Here is a 13,873-nt window from a genome sequence, read left to right as displayed (position 1 = left end):
ATACATGTCACCCACCTATTGGATGGTATAAATCCTATAAACATACCACGTACGGTCTGGAGGACCTCTTTTGATTTAATTAGTTCTCCTGCTCTAAAAATAAGGTTCTTCCGATTTTGAAAAAATGAAATGATTTTTTGTCCAAAAAAATTGAATAAGGGAAGTATATGGTAACTTGTGAAACTGCTAGAAGTGCTCCGGCGATTCAAGGCGATTTCGAGTAATCGCTATTAACTGCATTTCAACTTTGGTTTGTGTGGTTTCTTCTCTCTTTGCATGAGAGTGTCATTCTCTCTTAATGAGAGTCTATTTATTATTTTTTGAGCGATTGGGTACGGATTTTCGCTAGCGAATCACAATTATTTGATGTTTGTTTCTCTGTTCGATAACAAAATGGTGGAAGATATTTATGAGAAATGGAAGGTATTGTCCTTATCTGAACATGAGAAAACAACGGTTAATCTATCTGATAGTTGAGACTCAAATAATACTTTTGCCACGAATCAATGCTTCCTCTTCGAACTTCTAACTCGGAAGTTCTATAAAAAATAGGCCTTCAAGACAATGATGTAGAATTTATGGCGTCCTTTTACTGGGTTCATAATTTATGATATGGGGGATAATTTATTCTTGACTACATTTGCAAAACAAGGTGAAAAGGAGCTTATTATGAATAATGGTCCATGGATGTTCACATTGTTCAGCAAAAGCTTGGTGGTTTTGGTAGAATATGATGGCTCGTTATAGATCTCAAAGGCTCCTCTTTCTATGGCTTTTTTCTGGGTTCGGTTTTATGATCTCCCAATGGATGGGATAAATGTTAGGGCAATATGGAAGATTGCATAAACTTTGGGTTTTGTTGATGATATTGACTTAAAAGGAGTCTCGGTCAAGGTGAGGAGAATTTGTAAGGGTCACTCATTGGATATTAAAAAGCCATTGTCGCGTGGTAAAAGGGTATCGATAGGAAGCCAAGATTATGTCTGGATTCATTTTAAATACGAGAAGTTACCACAGTTCTGTTATTGTTGTGGTTTACTCGGGCATGGTGATTGAGATTGCTTGTTGTGGATAAAAAATAAAGAGAAGTTTGAAAATGAAGGATTTCCTTACAGTCCTTGGTTACGGGTTGGGGTGCATCAATGCGGAATGGACTTAGAGTGGAAGCTAAAAATAACATGAATAAAGGATCTTTTTCTGGTGAGACAATGCATGTTGAAAATCATGGTACTCCATCTCCAGTGAAGTCTTTGGCCACAATGAACTCTTCAGGTCCTCTATCACAAACGGTTTTTGGTGGGAAGCAATTACAGGATGACCCAAAATAGTTGCTGAAAATTTTTGAAACTGCTGAGAGGCCTTTTGGGCTTATTCCAAGTTCAAGTGGGCCTTGTTTATGGCTTGGCCCATCACTATCTGTTGAAGCCCTAGCAAAAACATAATCACCTGTTACGCCTAAATCGCGAAGGGGGAAAGGAAAGGCTCTGCAGCTTGGCGATTGGGTTCAGCGTGGTGTATCTCAGCGAGTAATGGTGGTTCCATCCAAACGGCACCACAGTCACGGTGAGTCCTTTTTCACAAGCTTCTGTTAGTTTGGGTCATAGTAAGAAACTGAAGTCTATTGATGAGGAAGTTATGGTGGAGATTCTGATTATATTGGCGGAGGTCGAGGCTCAGCCCCCCGGATGTCATGAGGATAATGAGTTGGAGCTCCCTAGGGCTTGGGAACCCTCAGGGAGTTCGTGTACTCCGAGATTTAATTCGGAGGGAAAATCCCAAAGTCGTCTTCATTATGGAGACTCACTGTGATGTTCGTCGCATGGAAAGGCTTAAGTTTTAACTGGAGTTTTCTTACTTTCTTGTTGTGGCTAGAGATGGTAGAAGTGAAGGTCTTTGTCTCTTTTGGCGAAGTGAGATAAATGAGACGGCACGTAGACTGGTCCCTCATGCATGGGTTGTGGCAAATACTTTTCAATGGTGGTTTCATCTTCTTGGCTTTATTCAAACTAGTTTAGAAGTGGATGCTAAGGGCTTTTCAAGGGTGTAATGCAATGACTAAATAGTGTATTTTATTTTTGTATTTTGATGTACCTGCTTCTTTATAGTGAATGAAGCAATATTTGATTCTTAAAAAAAAAAAAAAAAAAAAAGACGTTCTTCCAAAATATATTATTAAATTATTTAAAATTATTTAGTATGTTTTATTTATGAATCAATTATTTATGTCATGAAATGTAAAAATATGATAATTATATTTTACCGCACCACAATACGCGAGGATAGAAAGTGATACAAGTATAATGTTTCCGTATTTTAAAAACATCTAATAATGTTTTTATTAAATAATCTATTATATGGTCCAAATAAAAGCTATTAGGGCTATTTTGGATACTGAAATGCGACGACAAGTTATAGTTTTAGATGAGTTGAATAAAATATTATTAGAATATTATTTTTTAATATTATTATTTTGAGATTTAAAAAAACTAAATTATTTATTATATTTTGTGTGAGAATTTGTAAAAGTTGTAACGATGAGATGATATGAGATGATATTATTTCTGTATCCAAACAAGCCTTTAGACACTATTGGTGAGTTGAGATGAAAGTTAAAAGTTGAATAAAATATTGTTAAAATATTATTTTTTAATATTATTATTGTTTTGAGATTTAAAAAAGTTAAATTGTTTATTATATTTTATATAAAATTTTGAAAAAAAAATATAATAATGAAATGATATGAGATGAACAATTTCACCATCCAACTGGCCTTGATGAAGTTTTGATAATTTAAAAGATAAGTAGTGAAAAATATAATTTGATAAATTCCACCCGATTAGTCTTTGTTCGGTAGCTTATAAAATTTTTTCAAAGACAATAGTCAACCGTCTGATGCGGCTTCTTCCTAATTTGATTTCTATGGAACAATGTGCGTTTGTACCTAGGCAGAGCATATTTTAAAATATTACCCTCACCCAAGAAATGGTTCAGTGTCTTCACAGGAAGACTTGTGGGGGAAATGTTATGGTGAAAATTGATATGGCTAAGGCCTATGATCGGGTGGATTAGGCATTCCTTTTGAGGGTTTTGAAGTGTTTTGGTTTCTCAGCTAATTATTGCATACTGGTGGGGGAGTGTATCGAGTCACCTTGGTTTTCGGTGATGATGCATATGGCTTATAAAGGTTTTTTCAAACCTTCTCGTGGTTTGCATCAGGAAGATCCTTTAGCTCTTTAATTGTTTATTTTAATGGATAAAGTGTTGACTAGACTTTTGCGAAAAAATTTCGATGAGGATCATATTAAAAGTTTTTACTATCCTACGGGTGCTCCTCTTATTTTGCACTTATTATATTATGATGACTTTTGGTCTTTGTCAATGGCAGTAAGAGATCGGTGAAAAGGCTTATGGACACTTTGGAGACTTATGAGCATTGGTCTGGTCAAGTTATGAGCAAAGAAAAATCAGCTTTCTTTCATTCTAAGTTGATTAATGTTTCAAGGGTGCGTAGCCTGGTGAGAGCTACAGGTTTTAATATTGGTCATTTTCCTTTATCTTATTTGTCCTTTGGTTTCTGGTTGAGTTACAGCTCGCATTCTTGAACCTCTTGTGAAAAAAATTTGAAAGAAAATGGCTGGTTGGAAGTTCAATTTACTTTCACAAGGGGGCATCTTATTTTATTGCGTCATGTTTTGTCTTCTATTGCGATCCATATTCTCGCTATGATGAATGTCTCGTTGGTGACTATTCAGAAAATTAATTCCATTTTGTCGACTTTATTTTGGAGTAATGTTGATGATTCACCTAGATCTAAATAGAGAGCTTGGAGTAAGATTTGTAAACCTACTAATGAGTGAGGCCTGGGTATTAGAGATTTAAAAGAGGTCCAATGTGTGTTTCATATGAAAATGGTTTGGAGACTCCCTTCGATGGACAATTTATGGTCGTCCTTTTTTCGTGCGAAGTATATTAAAAGGAAACATGTATCTACCGCTAGTCCGAAGGGATTAAATTTATGGAGGGCTATGATTTCTGTCTTACTTGAGATTTGTGATAATGCTAAAGTGTTGGTTCTAGGCAGAAATTCCTCTTTCTGGTATGATCGCTAGCTAGCTTCCAGGCCTCTCTCGGATATGGTGGATGTTGTCCATAATCAAGATTGTTGGCTAAATAATAATTGGGATTTTGACTTGTTGGTCGATTTGGTTGGGGAGAACATGGTAGCTAACATTACTTCCAATATTGGCCGGTAAGGAGGGGGAGGATATCTTTATTTGGAAGCCTAATACTGACGGTAAATCTTCTTCCTCTAGTGGTTAGGAGATCATTCGGGTTAAGGGTGAGTCAGTTCCTTGGATGGATTGGATATGGCATAATAGTATTTCTAAGAAGATTTCAGTTTATACTTGGAAAGCGAGATTTAAATGTCTTGTCGTTGATGCATGAGTGCAAAATAGGGGAATTGCGTTAGCTTCTAGTTGTGACTGTTGTAAGAGAAAATAGTGTGAAACTTTAGATCATATGCTTTGCTCTAGGGATCTGGCCAGACAAGTTTGGGAGATTGCTAGTATAGCTTTCGGAGTTTCTTGTATGCAGACTGTCACTTGGTGGGCTCGTGTTTTGTCTCGGTTTACTTGTGCAAAAATATTGGTTGGTTTGATGCCATGTCTGATTACTTGGAAACTCTAGCATAACAGGTGTAATGTTAGGATGAAAGGAAAACCACAAAGTGCCCAGAGTCTTTGGGTTGCAGTTAAGTTCTGGCTTCATAGGCTAGCGAGAGATATAAGCAAGACAAAGACTTTGTCTCTGGCTGAGGAGCATTTTCTATCTTCTCTTGACCTAAAGGTTGTGCCAGTTTCGGTTAGGAGCTATAAGTTGGTGGCCTCGGAAAAACCACCTGAGGAGTGCTTTAAGTTAAACTGTGATGATAGTTGTCGTAGTAACTAGGGAATAATGGTAGAGGTGGTGTAATCTGGGATAAGACGAGGAGAGTTAAGGGAGCTTTTTTAGCTTATTTTGGGATTGGCACCAATAATGAAGCAGAAGTTATGGCAGTTAGAAAAGGTATTGCTCTTTGTAAAAAGCTTAACTTAGTAAACATTATTATTGAGAGTGACTCCAAGTTGGTTGTGGATTGGCTCTGTAGCGGAAAGTGCATTGTTTGGTATTTATGAAATTTTTTGGAGGAAATGCTAAAAGATCTTGGGGGGCTAATGTTTTTAATTTTACATCAATTTCGTGAGGGTAATCAAGCTGTAGATCTTCTGGCCCGTCAAGGTGAAGAGGGGCGTAATATTTGTTATGAGGATGATCGGAAGTTACCACGCCTTTTGAAAGGTATCATTCGGCTCGACAAACTGGGTCTTCCACGCATTCGTCTCTAGCCTTTTTCATTTGAATGTTTGTATATACTAACTTTGTTTTGCAGGTGGTTTAGGCTTTTATGTCTTTGCGGTGTATTTTTTGGAGTTTTCCATGGACTTATTTTTTACTGGAGTTTCCATATTTTGATGCCTAGGTTGGGGTATTTTCTATATATTTGTTCAATTTTGCTACATACAAACGCCACTGCTCAATCGGCATATAATCTACGAACGTGGCATAACAATCTATGATCTAAACAGTCTTGGTGAACAATCTGAAGCGAAGAGAGGGGCAACCATACTTGTGCAGTGTGACTCTGACATGGCCACCTCTGCAGCTGCCACAAAAGGCGTCGTAACAGCTTTCCGGTCTGTGCTTCGACGTGCCCATCTAGCCACTGAGCGATCTGGTCGTGGGTTTGACCTTGTCTGAGTGGTGGTTGTGAGCAAGACCAAACCGGTCTCTCTTATCCGCCAAGTCTATGATGTCAGGCATCGGTGTTTCGGAGAAAATTATGTTCAAGAGCTCATCGAGAAAGGTCCTCAGGTTTGTTTCCTTTCTTTCTTCCTCTTCTCTCTAGGATTATTAATTTTCTTTTTAATTATGTGCAATTGGCCCGCAACCAAACAGAGCATGAGTATAAAGGTATATATCTCTGTACGAATTATTCTTTTGGTTTATTTAAAGATCCCAAATTATGAAAATTATAAAAATTTCTTTTTTCTTTAGGTCCTTTTATAATAAGAGTTATTAACTCTAGTAGTTTTTCGTCATTTACAACTTCTAGACGATATCGAATGGCATTTCATTGGGAATTTGCAAAGCAACAAAGCCAAGCCTCTTCTGGGTACGTTACTAATAATAGACCGTGTTGTTTTGGGTGAGAAGGAAGCGAACCATCTTTTCCTAGTAAGTAAATCAATCATATAATAAGGTTTCTCTCTAGAAACTTTAAATTGTTTTAATTTTGCATTTTACTATTCTCTTTGTTGTGAGACACTGGGCAATTGAGTCATTTTCTTTTTCTCAATTTGAAGATTTATATTCTTCAATGTAGCTTAGAAGTTTCTGTAACGATGTGTTATTGTTCATTAATTATCCAATTATGCTAGATACAACTGGCCATATGAAACCAAGATGTAACCAGCTAACACGTCAGCATCTATCTCAAAAGCAATCATGTGGCTTGCCATCCAGTGGGTCAAAAGCAGAGTTTCGATGATCCATGTTTTCAGAAGTCCTCACATCATCTCCATCTCCATCTATTTGGTCCTCTCTCTCATTCTCTCCATCTCCATCTCCATCTCCATCTCCATCTCCGTCAGACCTTTCCCTCACCCTCTCCATTTTGTTTTATTCTCCCTCTTTCTCTCCATATCGTATCCTAAATTCATCCATCTCCATCTCTATATCACCTGCTTTTTCAGCTTTTGGGTGTTTATGGATAAGTTTTTGGACTTTGTTTTCTCTGTTTTTTATGGTGGCATTAACTCTGACTTTGGCCTCTTGAACATGAGAACTTAGAATCTAGGATAAGCTTTTAACAGAACAATCTGGGGCTTGGAGCTGGGCTCAATTCAGAGGATTTTTCTTCTGGAAATACTCCGTTGTTGAATGAGATTTTGGTACTTCTTAATGTTATGGCTACAGTAATTTAAAAGAACAGAGTAGATGTTTTGGGTGAGTGGCAGAGATTTTTTTACAACCATGGCAAGTTATTTTCAACATGATGGAGCTGATTTTCTGGTGGGTGTTTGTTTATAAGGAGAGGGAAATGAAATGGAAAGGGGGGGAGAGAGAGAGAGAGAGAGAGAGATCGGTTGAAGGAGAAAAGAGATGGAGTGAAATCAGAGAGGGATCGAGTTCCTTTCCTTTCGTTCTCTTCTTTTCTTTGATTTCCATTTCCTGTTTGTCATTTCTTTACTTTTTCTATCAATATGATTTGTTGATATGGGCATAGATAAGGTTGATGTTGCATAGGAAGCGAAAGGAATATCCAGTTTGGGACCCAAGATTTCTAGTTGAAAATGGGTCCAATCAACCTCGGTCATTCAAAACATCTAAATTTTATTTTTGTTTTGTTTGAGCTCATCCCATTTATTTTTGCATAAGAGTTGCTTGTCGTATAAATCAAGTTAGGATTTCCTTGAAGTGCCATCATTTTGGATATTCACCATTTAGTGGATGATATTTTCTGGCTCCATGGCTCTGGATCTGAGTTAGAAGAAGAAGAAGAAGAAGAAGATGCAAAGACGAATCTGCAAAGATGAAGGACTCTGTTTGGGAGGGATGCTTGAAGGACGCTAAAGAAATAGCATAGGGAAGTTTGTTCGGGTTTGTGGCTGGGGGAAGAGAAAATGAGAGAGTGTGGAGAAGAAAAAAAAATCGAGAGAGAGAGACAAAGTCTGAAACTAGATAAAATTGAGAAGGAAGATGGTTGTCTGTCAATGGCTGGGAGAAAGAGAAAATGAGAGAGTGGGGAGAAGAAAAAAACATCTGAAGGAGAGAATGAGAACGAAATAATTGAGAGAGAGAAATGAAATGAGAGTGGAAAAAAATAATATTTTTTATGCAACTGATTACGCGGGGTTATTCCAGCCGGTTGCAAGTAAAGTTTTTCCTAATTATCTTCTAATACTATGCAGTTGGTGTACTGAGCCTTGCAATGGTTTTGAGGAGGCTGCGCTTTGTGCGTGGAAGGTGCATAAACAAAAACGTAGAGAGCATGAGAAACTGAGAAAAGCATCAATACGGTGCACTCTAGTTTTTCGAAACGGTGCGTTTGCATTTTTTCATATCAACCGACGTTTACGCACTGCTTACACGAGGCGCTTGTACTCAGCATTTTTCATATTTATAACTTTCAGGCATCAGGTTTTTGTAACCACAGTTTTCATCTATTATAAGTAAAGTTTAATCAATAAATTTAAAGTATCGTTTAAAAGAAAAAAAAAAAAAGTAGTGAAAAATATAGTTTTTCCTAAAGAGAATATATTGGTTATCCGACAGAAGAAAGGGAAAATTACGTTCTGGTTTTGACTTTTTCAAAAAGTGGCATCTGAAATTTAAAAACAATTTAAGTAGTACTGTAATTATGGCGGAACTTCGAAAAATTGATACCTCCATCAAGAAAATACTCACGTGGCAGTTATCTGCCATATCAACACAATAGAAGACGACGCATGAGCATGAATAGTAAAAAATTTAAAAAAATAAAAAACTATAAATAAAAATAGAAAAACTTAATAAATATTTTTAAAAATAAAAAATCAAATAAAAAAATATTTGTTAAATATGATACCTTAATTAAATTTTACAATTATGGAGCATAATAACGGTCTATCAATTTGACTTATTTCCTTACGAATCAATCATTTATTGTTCACCAAAGGAAATTATTATGCTTATAAATACCATACGTCAGTTTACACTATTAAGTACCGAACGTAATAATAACAACAAAATAAAAGGACGGTAAATATGACCGTTTGAGGCAACCTGGGTCATTTCGTTGTCCTCAGTGATGCTGTTCCTTATCAGCCTGTCTGTACACTGTGTGAGCCACTTTCTGAGTCTATCCTCGTAAAAAAAGACAGATATTCAATGCCCAAATGACTACTGTAATGTACCAACAAAACTGAAAAAGCTTGCAAACGGCTATCCAACCACAGATTGTCCGTCCGGGGCCTTCCCTTGCCCCTTGGGTTGGGTACCGCTTTCTAATATACCTATTCCCTTCACTCTTCAGAGCACTGCTTTTGCTTGATTCCCTGAAAAACCCCACTGATAATTGATTCCTTAGCCGGCATCAGATGGAGCAGAAAAACTTTCCACGTGATTTGTGGGCACCACACTTGTCTTTCTTCCTTGCATCTCCCCCACCTTTATTACCCTCACTTATTTCTTTCTTCATTTAAGCGTTTTCCACTCTCATACTCTGACTTCCACTCTCTCTCTCGTTTTATTGTTGGATTTCTTCAGATTCTCTGAACGCTAGCTTCTCTTGTCTTGAGGGTTCCCACTATAGAATCAATGGCAGTGCTTATTCTTCTTCTTTTGCTAGCAGCTTCTGCAGTTGCTGCTGAGGAAGGTGGCTTTCTTTTCTCTGACGCATGCGTGTTTTTTTTTCTTGAATAATCTTTCTCTGTTGATAGTAATTGATTTTGGTATTTTCTCTTTTGATTAGTTCCGATCTTAGATTTCACTTAAAATTTTGGTATCTCGGTCGCTTCTTAGAGGTTGTAATGACTTTGACATTGTCTGTATGTGTTCTCTATGATGTCTTAGTCACCCCACCTTGCATTAAGACTTTGGAGGATTTCATATTAAGGGCATATAAATTGAAGTTATGGGCCAAAATAAGGAAAGAAAATGGTCCCTCTCTCTCTGTATTTACTGAGTAAGTGTATGTTTGTAGGTAGTTTGTTTATTTATCTATTTTTTTTGGTTCCAAAATAAGTCTTCTTGCATATGAGGTTTGGTAGCTCATCATTAATAGTGAAATAAAGGAGGACATAAGGGGGTTGCGGAGTATGAAATGTTACCTGGAGCCATATTGTTGAATTATTTTATACTTCTATTATGAAGCAAGGGGGTTGCTGTTATTTTCTTTTATATTTTATTTTTTAGCAAGTCCGACTAAATATGTTTAGAGAAATGCTTTGGCCACAAAAATATTTCACAAAAATGAACTCACAAAGTGAGGTAGTTTAATATGGTTTAAAGTAGATCTTACCTATTGGATGGAACTGTGTTCTCTATGTTTATGCATATATAAAAACAGATGGACTTATGAGTCTTGCGGTGAATGCATGAATGATTACTTTTTTTTTTTTCATTGTTATCTACTCTCTATTCAAATTGAAGCAATAACACTAGTCTGAGAAGCCCTTAACAACTATAAAGGACTGGGGTTGTTCACCTTTGGAAACTTAGTTGCTTAGGTACTACTCAATACTAACAAGGCGAATGACATTCTATTTTGAAATGAGATGTTTTCCTTTTTTCATTATAAATAATGAATGGTTTTTTTTTTTATGGAAACTATATGCATAGCCCATGTATACAAGATGTATACAATAATAGTATGGGTTGGAGTTGTGGTATTTAATATTACTATGATCTTCTCTAGGTTTTTAACCCATAGCCATAGGAGTTGCATGTTCTGTAAGATTTTGTGCTTACCAATCTTTGTTCTGAACCAAGTTGCATGTGCTTTGCCAAAACATTTTGATTTCTTTAAATCATGTTCTTACTAATGCAGATACTTCAACATTTAGAAGCCCTAGTTCTCTCACCATCTAGGAAAAAAAGAGCAAACATTAATTTAACAGGTTGTTTGGTGCTAATTGTGGGTGTGGTCAGTTCTCAGTACCAGAAAATCCACACATTTGTTGAGCATGAGGATACTTAAGTTTCAATTGATCCATACTAGTGTACGAACATAAATATGGGGACATCATAACTTATTAGTACTATGGATAAATACTAGTTAACTTTTTTTTTGGATAAATAATAGTTAACTTGTTACAAACAAATTAAAAAAAAAAAAAATCAAATTTCCCTCCCAAATGTTCTATGTATTTGTTTCTATGCATGTTACTTGCTACAACCTTTGATTTTGTTTCATTTTTTGCAGATGCGTTTATTGGTGTGAACATAGGAACGGACCTATCAGACATGCCACACCCAACTCAAGTAGTAGCCCTCCTCAAAGCCCAACAAATCCGACATGTCCGCCTATACAATGCCGACCGTGCCATGCTCATTGCACTTGCAAACACAGGCATCCAAGTCATGGTATCCGTCCCCAATGAACAGCTTCTTGGAATTGGCCAATCAAACTCCACTGCAGCTAACTGGGTCTCCCACAATGTCGTAGCACATTACCCAGCCACCAATATCACAGCAATATCTGTTGGTTCTGAGGTGCTAACAGCCATTCCAAATGCCGCGACAGTCCTTGTCAGTGCCCTCAAGTTCATTCATTCCGCTCTCGTGGCATCCAACCTCGACCATCAAATTAAAGTTTCGACACCTCTCTCTTCCTCTATTATCCTTGATTCATTCCCTCCTTTCCAAGCCTTCTTTAATCGCACATGGAATCCAGTTTTGGTTCCCATGTTGAGTTTCTTGCAGTCTACTGGCTCGTTTTTCATGCTCAACATTTACCCTTATTATGACTATATGCAATCCAATGGCGTGATATCCCTAGATTATGCACTCTTCAAGCCTCTCCCTCCAACTAAAGAAGCTGTTGATGCTAATACTCTTCTCCATTACTCTAATGTCTTTGATGCAATGGTTGATGCAGCATACTTTGCCATGGCTTTTCTAAATTTTACTAACATTCCTGTCATAGTGACAGAATCAGGCTGGCCCTCAAAAGGCGATTCTAATGAACCTGATGCAACATTAGAAAATGCCAACTCTTATAACAGTAATTTGATAAGGCATGTTCTGAACAAAACTGGAACTCCCAAGCACCCTGGAATTGCTGTTAGTACCTATCTATATGAGCTCTATAATGAGGATATGAAAAGTGGACCAGTCTCAGAGAAGAACTGGGGATTGTTTGATGCAAATGGGTCGCCCATTTACATCTTACACTTGACAGGATCAGGAATGGTGTTAGCAAATGACACTACGAACCAAACTTACTGTACTGCAAGGAATGGTGCTGATCCGAAGATGCTTCAGGCTGCATTAGATTGGGCTTGTGGAGCAGGCAAGGTGGATTGCTCACCTTTGTTGCAGGGAAAACCATGCTACGAACCAGACAATGTGCTTGCACATGCAACTTATGCTTTTGACACTTACTATCATAAGATGGGGAAGGATTCTGGGTCATGTGACTTCAATGGGGTGGCTGCAATCACCACCACAAATCCAAGTAAGATCGCTTTTGTACCTGTAAAGAAGGCAACGTGTCTTTCTTTCATTTGATTCTCTTATTGGTATTTAATGGGTCTCAGGTAGTGTGACCAATAATGCATTTGCAAGTTTTAACACTGTTATTGGTTCAATGATGTAGGTCATGGTTCTTGCATGTTTCCAGGAAGGTAAAATTCTAATTTCTTGATGACCAACCCTTAACATCTTTTTTAAGTTGATTATAGTAACGAGATTTGTGACAACAATAAAGAAATTTGTGTAGAGCAATGTGCTAGATGATTAATTAATATGTTTTGTTTGTTACATATGTGCATGCAGTGTTGGCAAGGATGGCTCCCTGGTAAATATCACAGCTCCATCCATAAATTCCACAAGTTCGGACTCTTCAGGCTGCAATAGTTACGGTGCTGGTTTACCAAGTATCTTCATCGTTATCAGAGTTTTAATATGGAGTGTTGTATTCTTGTAAATGGTAGTATAGGATGGAGTCTGTCACTTAAAAGTTTCGAGGTAGATGGGTGCTTGGAGGAGCTTTTTGCCCTTGGAGATCGTTCAGGGAGTGGATGATGATCAATTCAATCTTGTACAAAATAAGCTGTATGGCTTGGAATGTAATGTGCTTCATCTCCCCTCGCTCTCAATCTTCGTGATATGACCACCATTATCCTTCTTATATGGCCAGCATACATGTTCCTCCTAAAACATTGCTTCAACTGCTTCTATCTTTTCTTAGTTTATCTTATGAACTGCTGACTCCTGTGAATGATCTCAATTGTCTAGCTCTCTCAGTCTTTATTTCTAAAATTCCAGAGCGTTCTAATCTATTTCGGAGAGAACAGCATTCTCATTTAATAAATATAAAATTTGAATCTTATAAATTAAATCTTGTAAGCGATGTGGATAACACTATCTTTTAAATAGAAGAACTATCTTATAAAATGAATATCTGACTATCTGTTTCAAAATTGAAGGCATAACCAATTCAAATATTCGTATTTAATTCGTTGAGTATCCATATAAAATTTCACAATATCAATTTAGAATTTTTATACTTTTTTTCCTCATGATAGCTTAGATAGAGATAAATATTTTTTTAGGACTAAAGTGTCCCTTTGAAACGGCTGCGGTGCCAAGGAAGGGTTTACACACGTTATATTCCTTGTGCTAGAAAAATTTTACTCATAATTCCTTCATCATACTTATTTTTTATTTATTATTTATTTAAGTAGTCACATGTCTTTCACCAAAATCGAACCAGATATTTTATTTTGTTTGTGGATATTTGGTTTTGTTCAAGAGAGACAGAGTGCGATGATGAGTCTGTGACTTCAATGGAAGACATCAATGAATTTGTACTTTTGATTTGCGATTTTTCAAGCTTGATAGATAGATTTGTGAAAACTTATGAGTGATGAGCGTTAACCCAGAGTAGACATGAACCAACTCGACCTCGGCCTCATCGAAGCAGTTTGTATTTTGTCTTCTGGCCCAAGGCCACGGCAGTCAATCGGAGAAACCCCCCACTTACTCTAGCTCTAAACAACACTAGAAAGAACGTTACTAGAATCTAGCTACGTCTTGTATATTTAGAATTATGCCTATCATCGATACA

At 36.9% G+C, this 13,873-nt stretch overlaps 1 protein-coding gene and 1 long non-coding RNA gene across 2 annotated transcripts; one reads left to right on the top strand and one right to left on the bottom strand.

Moving 5' to 3' along the window:
* Positions 1 to 505: 505 nt before the first annotated feature.
* Positions 506 to 10,350, bottom strand: LOC121248710. The gene is made up of 3 exons (XR_005937502.1): positions 10,241 to 10,350; positions 1,232 to 1,236; positions 506 to 515 (listed from the first exon to the last, which is right to left on the bottom strand). It is a non-coding gene; the product is annotated as an uncharacterized LOC121248710 (long non-coding RNA).
* LOC121248709 (glucan endo-1,3-beta-glucosidase 2-like) lies at positions 8,879 to 13,033 on the top strand. Its single transcript, XM_041147249.1, has 4 exons — positions 8,879 to 9,457; positions 11,006 to 12,259; positions 12,401 to 12,428; positions 12,580 to 13,033. The coding sequence occupies exons 1-4, from the start codon at positions 9,400 to 9,402 to the stop codon at positions 12,728 to 12,730; spliced, it is 1,491 nt and encodes a 496-aa protein (XP_041003183.1). The 5' UTR covers positions 8,879 to 9,399; the 3' UTR covers positions 12,731 to 13,033.
* The last annotated feature ends 840 nt before the right edge of the window (positions 13,034 to 13,873 follow it).

Source organism: Juglans microcarpa x Juglans regia, chromosome 2D (assembly GCF_004785595.1).
Source record: "Juglans microcarpa x Juglans regia isolate MS1-56 chromosome 2D, Jm3101_v1.0, whole genome shotgun sequence".
NCBI classification, from domain to species: Eukaryota; Viridiplantae; Streptophyta; class Magnoliopsida; order Fagales; family Juglandaceae; genus Juglans; species Juglans microcarpa x Juglans regia.
The sequence above is the reverse complement of the archived record's forward strand: the minus strand, read 5'-3'. Positions and strand labels throughout refer to the sequence as shown.

Bases quoted from the DNA above. Each gene is read 5' to 3' on its own strand.
- LOC121248709 (XM_041147249.1), top strand. From the start codon at position 9,400: ATGGCAGTGCTTATTCTTCTTCTTTTGCTAGCAGCTTCTGCAGTTGCT. The intron at 9,458-11,005 runs GTGGCTTTCTTT...CATTTTTTGCAG, and splicing joins TGCAGTTGCTGCTGAGGAAG to ATGCGTTTATTGGTGTGAAC. The intron at 12,429-12,579 runs GTAAAATTCTAA...ATGTGCATGCAG, and splicing joins TCTTGCATGTTTCCAGGAAG to TGTTGGCAAGGATGGCTCCC.